Raw genomic sequence first — 17,230 nt, forward strand, 5'->3', positions numbered from 1 at the left:
GGTCTTCCAAACCAAAGCAAAATTGAAACATTCAACATGTATTGCCTCAGTTAAGGATGTACTTAAATTCAATGACACTTCTTCATTATAAGAAATTCTGTTTCCAGAGAAATAAATAATAGGGAATGCATACAGATAATATAGAACATTATGATGAGGGAGAGTGTACAGGGAATGCTTCCTGCTTTTCTCTTACTTAGGCTGATAGAGGCTAAAACACAAGGCAACCTCCTTTCCAGTAATATCTTGTACTATTTCAATAACCCTTGGTTTACCACTCTGAAACCCATCCTTATTGATCTTTTAAAAACGACAACAAAAATTCTTGGTATCAGTCTCCTTAATTTCTTCAGTGATTCCACAGTGAGCAGGGGAGGTACACCTAACTCCCCCAATCCCCCAACTTCCTCACCTTCAGGGGCAGTGATGTTCATACTTTAAGGTAAGTCTCTGTCCCTGACTACAGTTGATTAGATCAAGGGTTCACAAAGCAGGGCCAATTAGATTCTCTCTCCAGAAATTTGGGATTGGGACCAAGAAAGATTAATTGTTCTCCAGCTGCTTGACTTATAACAAGTACACTCAGAAGTGAATTCGAAGAATGGCTATGTCTCCTGTGTGAATTGTGAGGCAGAGAAAGTTGGTCTTGTTAGATAAAAAGGAAGCAGACACACAAAAAAGAACAGAAGTGAAAAAAGGAATATCTTAATAAATTTGTTTCTATTTCTAAGGAGTGACTGAATTCCCACACTTGGGTTTTATGAAACTACCTAAAATTTTCTAATCTACCCTCCCTTTGTGCTTAAGCCAACCTGGATTATTTTTTAAATATTTGCAACTATAAAGTTTCTTCTTTTAGAAACTACAATCTAATATGCTGCCCTTCATAACTGGTTCTTGCCTGCTACTGGTGCAACCTCATGTCTCACCATGTCACAGCTTATATTTGATTTACCAGCACTACCAACCAAAATATCTCATAAGACTATAAACTTTCATACACTCATATCATCATATTTTATACATGTAGTTTCTTCTTCCTCCAGCACCCATCTATCTTTTTCTACTTGCCAAATGGTTACCCTTCCTTAGACATCCTATCCCCATCACTTCCATTGAACTTTAGAGAAACTTACATTATCGCACATAATTCATTATAGAGAAATTATTTGCATGTCTATTTCCCCACTATTCTATAATCTCACAGATGGCAAACAACTACCATTTATATTTTTGGATTTCATTTTTGCATTGCAAATTCAAAGCACATAGTATGTGCTGTTATATATTCCTGATATAGTCCCCATTTTTCATCCTTTTATAAGATAAGATGTCCGAAGAGCACAATTGCTGAAGGCATTGGGATTAATGGTATTCTTTTCTGGGGCAAAAATAAAATAAAGCCTGAGCTCCTGAAGAGTTAAATTCTATTTGGCATTTCTACCAGCACATAGCAGTTTGGGTAATTATTGTTAGTCATGCACCCACCACATAATGCTTCTTAAGCTGTTTCATCAATGTCTACTTTAAATTATATTTGATATATTAAATTGCAAGATCAAAAGGGTAACAGCAGCATCCTGGGACCGAGCCAAGAAAAAAGCTGTGAAGGATGATTTGCCACTTCATAACTGCACTGACCTGGACACAGGTGGGGGTTAGCAGCAGCAGGCACCTAATCAGCCACTTTCTGAAGAGCTGACGTTGGGTATCACAAGCTGAGAGGGCAGTTGGAGTGACAGAAGGACAGGTATGCATCTGATAGGCTTGTCTTGAGACAAAGGAACCTGCCATGTGCCATCAGAATTAAACAACGAGGTGTGCTAGTCCCACTGGGGTTGAGGAACATTGCCAGGACAGCAGGTGATGAAATATCTAAGATGAAGGATGAAAAATGCTGTGAAGTAGGAGGAGGGTTGTACAGAACCCAGGTTTGCCCAGGACAGTCCTGGGTTATGCTTGTCCTGGTCTAATTACTATATGCTTACATCTCTTCCTTGGACTATCTATCTATCCTTCTGAAAAGGGCCCCAGTTTGATGAAAACAAATAAAATTATTTTAATTGTAAACAGCTATTGAATCAAAATATTACCAAACTTTGGTCACAAACTAAAGTGTAGTCATTCTGTTTGGAAAGTTTCTAGAACATTGCCATAATGCATATTTGGGCTGCGTTTGTTTGCGTGTTTGCTTGGAATCCCTTTGAGGGAATGTTCTTAGTCTCTATGGTTCTAGCAAGGCCCACTTACTACCCCTCATAACCCACTGATGCATCTAACACCAACCCTATTACTCCCATCAGATAACCCCCATATGAGCCAGACGGAGTCCTTCTTAGTATTTTGACAGAACATTCAAGGAAAAATCTCTCTTTATGAATGCGAGATTTTGTTGGTATTCTGTGCCATCAAGTGGGAAAATGGGAGGGGGTAACAAAGGTAACACAGAAGGAGAACTGAACAACAAAGAATTCCTCCCTCCAACCATGCCTGGAGTTTATTTTGAGTTATGGGAGGCAGTATGTTCCATTTTAGTTCAGTGTAGTGCAAATTAGGTCTGCACATATTACCAAAGAGTCCTGTCAAATACAACTGCCTTCTTATTCAACTGTCCAGCTTTTTAACCTGCCCGATCTCATTACACCAGGCATATGCCCACGTTCTGAAGATGTATGGATAGGAGGAAGAAAAATTAGATTATAGGATTGAGCTAGGGCTGGGTCAGCCTAGGACAAAGACATTTATTATGACTGTGGTGCCCCAGTGAGCACAATACTTAAGTTACCTTGTCTGGAAATCAATCACTAATGTGACTATTTGTTCATGAATCAGATGCAGCAAATTTCAATAGCAGTAAGCAAAGCAAAATAATTAAAATGCAACATTAATTCTATTGGCATCTCACAGACTGAAACATTCTGAATAGAAAACTGACTTTAACACATATTGATCTTAGACCCCGAGGCCTTAGAGGCCAAAGGATTTTAGCCCTGGTATAGTGGAAAGCACTGTTTACTTTTTAATAATGGCATAATTGCTTTCTCTCATTGCAGTGAGAGAAGAAAGAGGAACAGCATATTTTGGTACTGACTTTAGGAGTAACAGTCGGCTGGCAGCCCTTGCTTTCCAGGGAACACAGATACACTCCATGTAATACCTCAGTGGAATCCAGTTTCTGAGCCAGGCTGTGACCAGTTAGACCCCACGGGGTGAGGTGCAGGTAGTCCTGGCCCCAGCCTCAAGCCCATGGTAGCAGTTCTGGCGTTCTCTGTCCATTTCTTCCCCATCTTCCCTGTTACTTTCTTCATTCTCAAGACCTCTGGTTATACCCCTGAGACCTCGCCCAGCAGGTCTGCATTCTGCTGTCTGTACAGTTTTTTAGAACAACTTTCTTGAGATGGACTGGTTGTCTGGAAATACACTGTCTCTCTCCACTTGGCCTAGAAAATCACAGGCCACTGTTTAATGTACCTCATTGTTGGGAATTCTTTGTGTATTGAGTCATGCCTAAGGACTCTATAATTCCATGGCCACTGACTGTAGTTCCACCCAGCTGCTCTCATAGTATCCATGGCTGTACCAAAGCTGTTCTGCATGTTTCTGCAGTCCTCATTCCCACCTTTCTATCATAAAATTGTCCAGAACACTGCACTCACCAGACTTACAAAGTAAGTCCCATAGGCTAGGACCTGCTACTGATGTACGCTAGGAGGCTTTACAGTAATCCAGTTGAGAGATCCAAGTAGTTCAATGCAGTGCGTTAGAAGTAGTAAGAGTTGGTAGTTGCCTATGTATATTTTGAAGGTAGATTCCATACGATTTCCTAATACAGTGAATGTGAGGTGTGCTAGGAAGAAAGGAATCAAAGACGTCACCAAGGTTTTTGGCCTGGATAACTGGAATGATAACAGTTGCCATTATTCTGGGTGGGGACAACTGAGGGAGAAGCAGTTTTGGAGGCTAAGAAGATGAAGAGCCAAGTGTGGAATGCTGTGTAGTATCTACTATACATCAAAATAGAGATGTTGCATTATTCAGAACTCTTTCAGAACACCCTCACTTCTAACACCAGCTGGAAAGTTTGGTGGTCCCCAAGACCACCCTCACTTCTGACACCAAAGGCAATATCAAGGGTCCCCAAGATTGCCCACAAGATTTATAATTTGCTAGAACAACTCACACAATGACTGTAAGCTACTATACTCAATGCTCTGATTTATAACTACAAAAGAATACAGATTATGATCAGTCAAGAGAAAAGACACTTCGGGCAGGGTCCAGGAGAGGTCCACACTCAGAGGTTCCAGTTGTCCTCTCGCAGTGGATTTGGGGACAGTGCTAACTCTTGTGGCAGCAATGAGTGACAGTATACATGGAGTATTACCCACTAAGAAAACTCACCTGAGCCTTGATGTGTAGAGTTTTTAGTGGGGCTCAGTCATGTAGACATGGCTGAATACTGACTTGGCTACCTGTGGTCTCTAGCCTCTCCAGACATTGAGCTGATAATCTCACAACTCAAATCCCATCCTATAAATCACATTGTTAGGCTATTCTGTGTGACCAAAGGCTCCCAGATAACAAAGACATTCTTATCAGGCAGAACGTTCCAAGGGCTTACACATTAGCCCCAGGAGACATTAGCAAAGGCCAGACCTCTCTTTGGGTAAATTTAATTCATTAGAACACAATTGTTGAATAAGGAAGTGAATTTAGGAGTCTAGAATTCAGGGAATTGTTCTAGTAAGAGATAAATATACATTTGGGAGTTGTCAGCATATAGATGGTGTATTATTCAGATTCCAAGCAGGAAGCAAATGTACTTACAGGTTTGAAATGAACAGATTTTGGTAGAGACCCCTCAACAAGCTTGCAGGCAGGGTTTGGGGAACAAAGAGGGTCTGTTGAGGTGCACACATACCATCAATCCCTGGGTTCCAAGGGAGAAATAGTTACCGGAAACCACTGAGAAGGTTTAATACATGCAAGGCACAGCACTGAGTGATTCATGTTCATTAGCTCATTTGATTTTTCCTATCTGGTAATGATAGTTATTATTATAAAAATGATAACATTTTTTACAAATGAGAAAAATAAAGTTGAAAAAAATTAAATACCTTTATCTATAGTCCTTCAGGAGAATGTTAATAAGGTGGGGTTCAGCCCAACCTGTGCTAATGCAGACTGCCATGCCACTATATGGTCCAGAAATTCGGTGTCATGATGCAGCATAGACGATTGACCTATAGTTTTCAGCCTTTCTCCATGACTTACCTGAAAAAGGTTACTCTGCTGGGAGGCTTCTGCTTTGCTAGATAAGTGTTGTAGCTTTTCCAGTATGGACTTTACAAATGGCAGTAGAGCTGTGAGAACAAAAACATCATGGCCAGATTCTCCTGAGAGAAGTCAGTGAAGAGGTAAATTATATTTCCCAGAGAAATAGAAGCAGGAGAGTAGTGTGTGTGCATGTGTGAGTGTATGTGAGTGTGTGCGCACATGGGTGTGTGTATGTATATTATGTGTCAGAGTGAGTTTTCAGGACTTGAGGCTTTCTGAGATGAGGGAAAATATAGGGTTGTAATGAGTTGCTTCAAACTATAAATTTGTACAATTTGAAAATATTTTTGGGTGATTGTATTTCAGAATTCCTGTTTGGATTCTACGTATTTGAACGTATGTGTCATGGTTCAGGGTTGAACCATATGGGTTCTGATTTCAATAGAGAATATGGTGCATAGAATGTAAGGTCTGTACTGTTTTATTTTCCATTTTGAAGCATAGAGAGGCTTTGCTATCAATAAAACGATATCATGGATAGGATTTTATGATACAAAAAATAAGCAGGAGATTTTAATATAGGGGTTATCAATATATGATGCCACCATGCCTAACCACCACCCCAGGTCTAATCCCTTATTGAAAGATGCCCCTAAACACAGAGCTCATCTCAAAAACATTCTCAACACAGTGTTCCAGGTAGCCACTGACAATCAATTGAACCTGACATGTGATTGAAACTCGTTTGCCATTTGGATTCCAATATATCAAGCTAAAGTGTTCTTTACATATTTTGCATTTTGAATGTATTAGGCTCTAGCGTACATTAAACATATAGCAAATCTCAGAAAGAGAAGGCAATCCCTCTCTATAAGGTTACTGTTAGAATTTGAGGATTTTTTCTGGAGACCAGCCCTCCAATTTTACTTTACATAATTAGTTTTCTCTCGTCTAACAAAATGAAAAGACTTTGGAAGTTTCCTGTTATCTTCCCTTCTCCTCCTCCTCAATTTTCTTTGTTTTCTATCATGTTTCTCCGAAAATAAGACCTAAGTGGAAAATAAGCCCTAGCATAATTTTTCAGGATGACATCCCCTGAACATAAACCCTAATGCATCTTTGGAGCAAAAATTAATATAAGACTTTGTCTTATTTTCAGGGAAACACAGTATTTTCCCTGTACTGATGAAGAAATTCATATCACCCCCAAGGAAAGGAGGGCTGACAAAGAGCTGAATTTTTTGCAGTGCCAATCTGCCTCTCCTGGCGAAATCATGATGATTAGCTCCCTTCTCTATATTTACAGTATTACCATACATTACAAAGTCTATAACTGATATACATATTCTATTTAGTTTTCTTTAAAACACTCTGTTGCACAAAAAAACATCCTAATAACAATAAGTTCTTGAAATATACTTTGACCTCTAAATGAATTATTCTTTCTTAAATGAAAAAAAAAAACAACAACAACAAAAAACGGCAGGGGGAGGACAAAACATTGAATGTAGATGAGTCATTTTTGTATCATTTATTATACAATGAATTTTGGGGGAGAGTTGGGTCTGCACGAAGACCACATTAACTAAAATGATAAATAGGCCTGATGAGTAAGCCAGGTGGCAAAGCTCTGGTTTGTGTGGCTGCCGAAATCAATACCTGGGGATGGGAGGAAACTTGGGACTCCCTTGCTGCAGCTAGAGGGAGGCTGAGCCTGCAGAGAGGTGGTGTGATTGATCTCTTTAGAAGAAAGTGCCAGCTGGAGTATGCACAGAAATGGCTCCTTCTGGATTCTTTTTAAAAGCTAAATTGATGACAACTTCTGAAAAGAGCAGCTCAGACCTCTGTCCCTTGTAAGCTTAAGATAAACCTTAATTTCAGCTACTGTAAAATAACTGAAAGTAGAAGAAAGCTAAAAAATATACTCTAAGTGAAGGAATTAGAGTGGATAGAATGTTACTCATCTACCAAAATAAAAGGATACTTTCAATGTGCTGCTCTTCTTTGTTAGAAGATTTCCAGGAACTCATCTCTGAAGATTGTTTCTTTTTTATTATCATTACATCAAGTACATTAGGGCAAAGGGGGCATTCCATTTAGAAAGCTGTTATAATTCTACTTTCTCATTGAATAACTAGGTGACAAATTTGTTAAAGTGACCTATTTTCTAAAAATTGTTGTTTGGAAGTTATTGGTATTAACTACATTTTCAAAATAGATTTCATCCCTTTATTTCATCTAATAGATGGATGTTTTTATTGCTCCATTTTGACCAAAGGACTATACACATTGTAAACCTTCCCAATTATTTTGAGAGGTTTATTTTTTTTCCTAAAAGGGGGAAAAAAACTGTTTCATTTTATAAAGCATGCATATTTATTTATATGTGATCAATTTGATTAGGGTAATTTCTGAAAATGGCATTTTTAGAACATGATTGGTTGCAGAAGAATATTGGGGGAGGTAGGAAGAGTGATAAAGATCCACAGAGGAAAATACATAGCCAGTATTGCAATTAAAAGCTATTCTTGCTGTTTAAGCCCATTTTCCTATGAATAAAGCTTTATCCACATACATTAAATTACAGGGATTCCATCAAATAACTCATTATATAGGTAGATAAGCATCTATTCTTTGGATGTTTTCAATGCATCTTCCATTTTGTAAACCCTCTCTTATTTTTCTAAGGCATTCAGCATACCAGAATGCAGACAGGTAATTTTACCTAAATGACAGAAAATAGGGAAGGCAAAGAATCTAGTGTGGAACTATGGATAATAGAGAAACATTATCATAAGGTCCATCAATGAAGGTTTAGAAGCCAATAGAGAAATCTAAGCACCTGGTGCAGGAGATGATGGAAAGCCACATTGTAAAAATCATGATTCTACTGTCAGTATTCAAGCAGCTCTCTAGATTTCTTCTCACTGATTGAAATGCTGAACCACTCTCATTCCAAAAACTGAATGTGAAAAGCATTGCAGAAACAACTTTTGTACCAAAAAAAAGTACCAGTCGAACTATATTTCATGCAGTTGAAAACTGACTACATGCTATTATTCCAATAATTATAATTATCGATGAAATAATATCTTACATATAGTAGACAAGCAGTAAATGAATGTTGATTGAAAGAAGAAGACAGCATTTCACTTAAATTCTCAAGTAGGAGATGGCAGTTCCTACTAGCAGAAGTTATTCTTTTAGCTCTTCAATATTATTCCCCAGGGAAGCTGGCAAACTGAAATCTGTTATATTAATGCCAACAGGGATGTTCATGTGTGAAGAGAATAAGTAAACATTTATTGTACATGATGGCTCAATGCGCTATGCACATGAGCTTTTAAGAGACTTGAAAATATTTGGCAGTATTTATACTTAGGGTCAACTTCACAAATACTATTTGTGGATTTTTTTTTTATTGGGGGATATTGGGGAACAGTGTGCTTCTCCAGGGCCCATCAGCTCCAAGTCGTTGTCCTTCAATCTAGTTGTGGAGGGCACAGTTCACTGGCCCATGTAGGAATCGAACCAGCAACCCTGTTGTTCAGAGCTTGCACTCTAAGCCATCCGGCCGCCTGTATTTCTGAATATTTATCCTTCAGAAATTTTATATTTATTAATCAGTTGAGCTTTATCAACTTAAAACTACGGGGCTAATCTGTAATGGTATAGTTCCTTTACTCTTGGTAATGAGTTTATCTCTTAAAAATTAAAATTTTGATGTTGTTAGGTTTTCAGTCTAAATTAGTGTCAAATAACTTGTAAGAACAGATTTAGTAACCAGCACATAAAAAACAATGAAAAAAAATAAAAATAAAAACACGCTGAATTCTTCCCATGTTTGCCAAAATATCAACAATGACTACTGACACTTACTGAGAGTGTAATATATGCCAGTTCTTTTTTTTTGGTGTTTTATATATGAAATATAGATGCTTTTATTCTATTATAGAAAGGAAAAAAGCAAAGCAAAGCTAAGAGAGATATAATACCTTGCACAAATTCACATAGATCATAGATTTTTGAACTGACATTCAAATCTAGCACCTAGGGTATTTCCACTATGATAGGCTAAATCCCACAAATTTACATTTTACTTGCATAAAATCTTGTGTGGTAAGTAAGCCAAGAATAGCTTTCTTTTCTTTATTCAGCTAACATTGATTTTTAGATCAGTGTGTTTTTATGTAAATAATTTTGTTAGAATAATAGAAATTTAGAGTTAGGAAAAATTTACAGATAATTCAGTTTAACAATTCTTAGACATATTGATTTTAGTACCACTTTACATTCTTAATATTTTTGAGGATATCCAGAAGTATTTGTAATGTATTATATTTATCATATTTATTATATTTACCATATCATTGTAAAATCATAACATTTAAATATTTATTAATTCATGTAATATAGCAATAATAAACCTATTAGCATAAAATAGCATATTTTTAATGAAAAATGCCTATATTTTCCAAAACAAACAAAACAAAAAATAGAAGAGGGGCATTGTTTTACATTCTCCTAAGTCTCTTTAATATTTGGTTTAATGGGAGTTAGCTGGATTTTCATATCTGTTTCTCATTCAATTTTCTATGGCATCACATGTTTTATAACCTTTAGAACACTCCACTGCACACATATAAGAGAATGAAAGTAAAAAAGCTAAATAATCTCTTACTATTATTATGAAAATAGTAGGATCTCAGGGATCCTCCTAAAAGGATGCAAGGGTGTGTGGACCATACTTTGAGAACTGCTGAACTAGGTAAGACTCTCACTTAATAGACATGGTGACTGCATTGTCCTGTGCATCTGTTACTTTTTATGTATGTTTGGGAGGATTTTATAAGCCCAATGTTAACTTTACTACAATTAAGCAGGTGTTATATGTTCAGATATTTATTTTCTCATTTGTACAGCTCGATGTTTTTATATGTATAATATAATCTGTACCTATTATATTAATTATTATATTAATTCCCTAGAGTCAATTATAGTATTTAATGGGCACATTTAATATCAATTACATATGTAGTATTTATTTTACTATAGTTCTTAAATATTTAAATTTGTAAAACAAATTGAGCTAGTAATATTATACTGTGTAATGTATGCAACCATTATTTGTAGTATTTTAAATGACAAAATTCTAAAATAATTCACAATGAAGCAAATTTTATGGGACAATATTTTAAAAACAAAATATACTAGGTATGTTTGAATTTATATATTTTTAAATTGCATGTGTTATTTGAAAATTAAAATTAGTCATGTAAATTTTACTGTTAACTATGTTGCAATGTATTAGTGTAAATAGCATAATATGTATGAGAGACTCTATTATTTATTGAAACATTCCTATGATTGTATTTTATTCTCTAGATCTTAAATGTTATTTTAATACCCAGTAGGTTTTTAGTTTTAATGGGTGTATTTTTATTTCTGTTTCCAGAGTACAGAAGTAACATATGTCTATATGTATCTATCTACCGTGTTTCCCCAAAAATAAGACATAGCTGGACCATTAGCTCTAATGCATCTTTTGGAGCAAAAATATAAAATAATATTATGTTTTACTCCAAAAAACGCATTAGAGCTGATGGTCCAGCTACGTCTTATTTTCAGGGGAACACGGTGTCTATCTATCTGTTCTAGCTATCTGAATTCCAGATGAGTTATTCCCAGATATTTTTGTTTATTATTTTTCATACTAATATTTATGAAGTTAGTTTTTCAGGGAAGATAGAAGTAAAGATATATAAATATACAGATGAAAAAGAGGTAGATAGAAGGAAGAGTAAGAAGAGAAGAAAAGGAAATTGCTTAATTTGGTTCAAGCTAGAATAGAATAGGATGATCCTTTGTTTTCTTATCACAGTCTTTTCCATATTGGGACTTTTGTATCAGATTCTTTTTGTTGTTTTGTTTTTTTGTTTTCATTTTTTTTCAAGGAGGGCTCTGCTCACAGTGGCCCATGTGGGGATCAAACTAGCAACCTTGGTATTATTAACACCATGCTATAACCAACTGAGCTCACCAGCACCCCTTTTTTATCACTTCTTAAAGGGGTTTCATTACTTGGAGTTTGTATAAAGAATGCAGTCAACGATTTGTCTGTTATTTTAAAATGCGTTGACGTTTCTATGACCTATTGAAAATGTGTCTATTAGTTTGATTTGTTTTTGAAACATATAATCAGGAGCCACTTCTCTAGGAAAATGTTTGTATTACCAATGTACGTAGTTATATTTATTTCTGAAGTTAATTACACCTAGAATACAATACAAAAATGTTAGTTTTATTTCTTAAAGTAATTTAATTGTGGTTCAAGATTCTTTAGAGTCTATTTTATTAGTGAAAATCATTTCACTCTTGCATATACACCAAATTATTATACCATTACTTGTAAAATAAAACAGAAAGGAAGTAACCTGTATTTTTTTAAATAAAGTTTATTGGGGTGACAATTGTTAGTAAAGTTACATAGATTTCAGGTGTACAATTCTGTAATACATCTTCTATATATCACTTTGTGTGTTCACCAACCAAAGTCAGAAGTAACCAGTTTTTTAAAAACAGAGAAATTATGCCCACTATAAAACTGTTAATTAAGGACAAATTAGTCATTTTTGTCTTTCATAATTTGAAAAAATACCTTATGGAATTTGAGAAGTTATTATTTTAATGAAAATCTCTAAGATCTAAAATTCTGAAATGAGAATTTCAATAGATACTCCATATAATGCACATATACATATGGTCAAGGAAAACAGGCATTGTAATATTTTTTGTGGTTCTATGACACACTCTGTTTTTTTGTCTAATATTCTTTTTTATTTTATTTTTTTTTCATTAAAGGTCTCATTCGTTTGCAAGAGCTCATCAAAGCTCCATCAAGGTACAATCTTCGACTTAAAATCCGTCAACTACCTGCTGATACAAAGGATGCAAAACCCTTACTAAAAGAAATGAAAAGAGGCAAGGAGTTCCATGTAATTTTTGACTGTAGCCATGAAATGGCAGCAGGCATTTTGAAACAGGTAATCTTTAAATTACTTAAATTCTTAATTTCTTTATTAAATTTGCATTTAATGTATGGTATTTTGTTTTTCAAACCAAAGTGTTATTTTTACAGTCAGTTAAAAAAATAAAGCCAGGTAATTCAACTTGATGTAGTCTTCTGATACAAATTCTGACAATTATTTTAATTAATTACCATAAAAGAAAAGTAATGTAAATATCGATGATTTTCAAACAGATTGTCGGTAGTTCTGAGGTTATTTTCTAGTGGCTACAATACTGTTTGCTAATGTGAATATTGATTTATGAGATAACTATTTCAGTTTTGTACTGAAATGAAGGAAGAAACTAAGAGTGAACAACTGAGCAGGTCAACCATTAAAATCGACCAGTAGGGAGAAGAGAAAAAATGTTTATTATTTAGCTGTCATCTACTATGAGATGCCTTACACATTTGCCCTTATTTAATTAGCACCATTGGTAGGCTTTCTCTAGGCTTCCAACACAATATAACTGATCAGTTGTCTTATCTATATAATAACTGACTTATTTTGCTATCAGAAAGGTGAGCAGATCCATCACCTTTAATAGGATTTCTATTCTGGATTCTATTTGAAATAGTCATTGTTTTATACTTGTTTTCCTGTGTGTATCATGACCTAGAAATATTAAGAAATATTCATTCCAAAATAAAGCTAGGTCAGGATACAGATAGGAAAACAGAATCATCATAGTCTTTAAAATATGTACAACAGAAAAGTTACATAAATTTAACAAGATGAGTAGGTGAAAAATTGGAGCAAAGGTAAAATGAGAATATGGAAGTTAAGAAGTCACAGAAGGCATCTCGCTCCCGCTCTCACAGCCATTACAGTACATTGAGCTCCATAGAGACAGCGCTGGGGCAAGTGCGAGTCAGATGGGCACTGGGCGACTCTGTGCTCACTGAGGAAAAATAATTAAACATGGGCAAAGGAGATCCTAAGAAGCCGAGAGGCAAAATGTCATCATATGCATTCTTTGTGCAACCCTGCTGGGAGGAGCACACGAAGAAGCATCCATATGCTTCAGTCAACTTCTCAGAGTTTTCTAAGTGCTCAGAGAGGTGGGAGACCATGTCTGCTAAAGAAAAAGGAAACTTTGAAAACATGGCAAAGGCTGACAAGGCCCGTTATGAAAGAGAAATGAAAACTATATTCCTTCTAAACGGGAAACAAAAAAGAAGTTAAAGGTTCCCAATGCACCCAAGAGGCCTCCTTCGGCCTTTTTCTTGTTTTGTTCTGAGTATCACCCACAAATCAAAGGAGAACATCCCAGCCTACACATTGGTGATGTTGCAAAGAAGCCGGGAGAGATGAGGAGTGATCACATTGCTGCAGATGACACGCAGCCTTATGAGAAGAAGGCTGCTAAGGTGAAGGAAAAATGTGAAAAGGATATTGCTGCATATCGAGCTAAAGGAAAGCCTGATGTGGCCAAAAAGGGAGTTGTCAAGGCTGAAAAGAGCAAGAAAAAGAAGGAAGAGGAGGAGGAGAGGAAGATGAAGAGGATGAGGATGGGGAGGAAGATGAAGATGAAGAAGATGATGATGAATAAGTTGGTTCTAGCGCTATTTTTTTTCTTCTCTATAAAGCATTTAAGCCCCCTGTACACAACTCACCCCTTTTAAAGAAAAAAATTGAAATGTAAGGCTGTGTAAGATTTGTTTTTAAACTGTAGTGTCTTTTTTTGTATAGTTAACACACCACCAAATGTGTCTTTAGATAGCTCTGTCCTGGTGGTATTTTCAGTAGCCACTGGTACAGTATGGGGATTGTAAATTGGCATGGAAATTTAAAGCCGGTCCTTGTTGGTGCACAGCACAAATTAGTTATATGTGAGGATGGCAGTTTTTTCATTCTTGGTTATCGCTGATGCAGCTTACACAAAATAATTGTTCTTCTGTTAACTGAATACCACTCTGTAATTGCAAAAAAAAAAAAAAAAAAAAAATGCAGCTGTTGACATTCTGAATGCTTCTAAGTAAATACATTTTTTTATTAAAATAAAAAAGAAAAGAAGTCTGAGTAACATTATTGCACAGAATGTACCCTGTTAGATTCTATAACACTGGTAGACCATATATATATGGTCTTGTTTCAGAGATCGGAGAGTTAACAGAGATCATTTGTCTCAGAGATCATTTGTCCCAGAGATCATTTGTCCCACATTAGGATTTCAGTTATTCTAGAAGCTAATTCAAGAAGAAAGCTAGTCATTTCCTCCTTTTATATTTAGAAGTATACTTAATAGTACTCTGTTTTTTGATTGATGACATTTTTCTGAGATTCCGTAACAGTGGCTAATAACGGAACTTCAATGTACTGGTATAGGAGTTGGAGAGCAGACATAGTTGGGCTTTTAGCCAGTCTAGCTTAATCCAAGAGCAAATATGAGATGTATCCAGAAAAGGGGATGGATTTATCAGGTTAGCCTTATTTGTTTATTTGTTTGTTTAATTTCTTTATATAAACTAACTGAGCTTTTACTAAATACTGAGCAACAATTAATTTAATGTTTTCCTGCCCGAAAGCTTTTAAAGTAGGTGGAGCTTGGGGCTGGCTAGATTTTCTGTGAGGCAAATTGAAGCAACTAATTGGCACACATGCCTTAATAGCAAAGATTCCACTTACACTTAGAATGAATTTTTGTAGTTAGTGATTTGTGTAAGAGTATTAGATGCACCTGAGAATGCTTATTTTCTCCTAAGAACTCTTCGTTCAATGCATCAGTTTTCAGTTATCACTAACTACTGTTCATTGATAAACAGCTATATCAAAAGCATTCTCTATTTTCAGAGGGGGAAATTGACACTTTTTATGGCTAGAAGTTCTAGTCTAAAAGTCTTTGTTTTAAGATTGATATTCTAAAATTGACAAGGACTGTAGAAGTGTGAATTAAAACAGTGATTTGCAATTGGTCTATTAATAAAAATAAAACAAAAAAACATTTATTTGTACTTTTCAAATAACACTGGCGATTTACATTTGCTTCTTTAATACTAAGCAAACATCTCAAAAATGCTAAAAAAAATTCTTGTTGACATTGTACTTTATAGCAGTTTTTCCCTAATTGAGTAATACCTTTCCACAAAATAAAGTGGTATTCCTCATTAGGGTATTTGTGGTGGACACATTACAAATACAACAAACTAAGAAGTGCTAATTTCAGGTTTGTGTCAAATGGAATGTCTCCTTTAATATGGAAAGCCATGAGCTTTACAGTTGCAAACATTCAACTAATAGCTTTTCTATCAAGAAAATTGGTTCTAAAATTCCTTCAGTAACCATTAATCTTCTTTAACTGGAGAAAAGATTTAGTTTGACCCAATTTTAATGTATCCTGAATATTATAGGTTGATTCTTTATTATACCCTAGTATTTTGTTCTCACTTGCCTATTGACATAATGTATTTTATATAATGTATACCTTCAATATCAATATTTTAATATTGACTTATTTTTTTACTTCTTAGGCACTAGCTATGGGAATGATGACAGAATACTATCATTATATCTTTACCACTCTGGTAAGTAATTTATAAAATATAAAGATAATGCACTAAATTTTGTTATTATGACTTTCAAGATGGAAAATGGGTTTTTGAGTGAAAAGAGTAATATAATGACTGGCACTTTTGTAGTTATACTATACATTATTTTGTTAAAACCCAGGAGGAATTATCATCACAGAGAACTAATAATTCTTGGTGGGAAGCTGATGATTTTGAAGTAATATCATTTCAGATATAAATTCAAAACATTGCATTATTTTTATATCGCTTTAGCGGACTTTCAGAACATAATGGACTTTAAAATCAGTTTGCTGAGAAATCAATGTTTTAGAAAAGCACAAATTCTTATGTTGGTGGCTCTATTTACTTTACAAAAATCAGGTTGATTAAAGCTACTCTTTTAGTATATTAAATTTACTATCCTGTTTTGCCTATGTTTAGTAGGATTTTTGAAAAGTCAATATCATGTAATTTACAATTATCAAATTGAATGTTACGTTTATCTTTTGTCTTTACACACCCACCACACAGTTTTTTCTTAATGTGCATGAAAATCTGACTTAACTCTTTCACCAAACCTAGTTACTCTTAGCTCTATTTCTTTATCAATCCATATCCTGATTTTTATTTAAAAATGAAATTCAACTGAGTAAATTTGAAGACTAATGGGCTTTACTGAACAATTTTTCAATTGGTCAACATCCTCTCTAACAAGTAGAGAGGAACTCCTAAGAGCTGTACAAAATGGAAGGTATTTAAAGGCAGAGAATGGATGGAAAATGGAAGTCATAAATTAAAAAATTAAAAGGATTATTTCAGGCAAAGTCAACTCCCATTGGGGCACAGGGGGATATATTTAGGTGGATTATCTCACTGGTGTTGACCAGGAAATTACAGTTAAGATTGCATTCCTGGGAAAGGATGAAACTGCAGTTAGGTTAGGTATTAAGCCTTGGTTTGGTGATGTGGGCTTTGCATAAGTGACTCCATTTGGAGCCTATTGTTTCTTTTAAACACCTTCCTCTGTGAAGCATCTGTGCCTCTGTCACTAAATTCTTCTTGCTCATTCCCAGAATATGAGAATATATCCAAGTTTGGGACTCTGTCCTTTTTTCTTTTTTTCTCTTTGATTATTTTCTTCAGAAATGGTATGTATTTAGGATTTCAATTATTACCTTTGTACAAATAAGGATCTAAATGTCCAACTGTAATATTCCTGAGTTGTTGCATGTTGCTACATTGCAGAACAATTATAATTGTTGTGGCATTAAGAAACTGTCAAATTATTTAAACCTTAATGTATTTTGCTCTAAATTGACTCTTCTTCTGACTCCCTTCAAAACTTCTATTGTCTCTGACTACTATATCACCAACTGA

At 35.2% G+C, this 17,230-nt stretch overlaps 1 protein-coding gene and 1 pseudogene across 6 annotated transcripts in view; both read left to right on the top strand.

The window, feature by feature from the left end:
- GRIK2 (glutamate ionotropic receptor kainate type subunit 2) overlaps positions 1 to 17,230 on the top strand; it is a 590,198-nt gene that overhangs the window by 251,689 nt on the left and 321,279 nt on the right. For all 6 annotated transcript variants that reach the window (XM_074333341.1, XM_074333342.1, XM_074333338.1 and 3 more), the window contains exons 5-6: positions 12,139 to 12,320; positions 15,815 to 15,868. In XM_074333341.1, coding sequence (XP_074189442.1) covers positions 12,139 to 12,320; positions 15,815 to 15,868 — 236 coding nt within the window. The remainder of the gene's footprint in view (positions 1 to 12,138; positions 12,321 to 15,814; positions 15,869 to 17,230) is intronic.
- On the top strand, positions 12,991 to 13,896 carry LOC109451021 (high mobility group protein B1; annotated as a pseudogene).

The sequence above is a fragment of the Rhinolophus sinicus genome, linkage group LG05, assembly GCF_036562045.2.
Source record: "Rhinolophus sinicus isolate RSC01 linkage group LG05, ASM3656204v1, whole genome shotgun sequence".
NCBI lineage: Eukaryota > Metazoa > Chordata > Mammalia > Chiroptera > Rhinolophidae > Rhinolophus > Rhinolophus sinicus.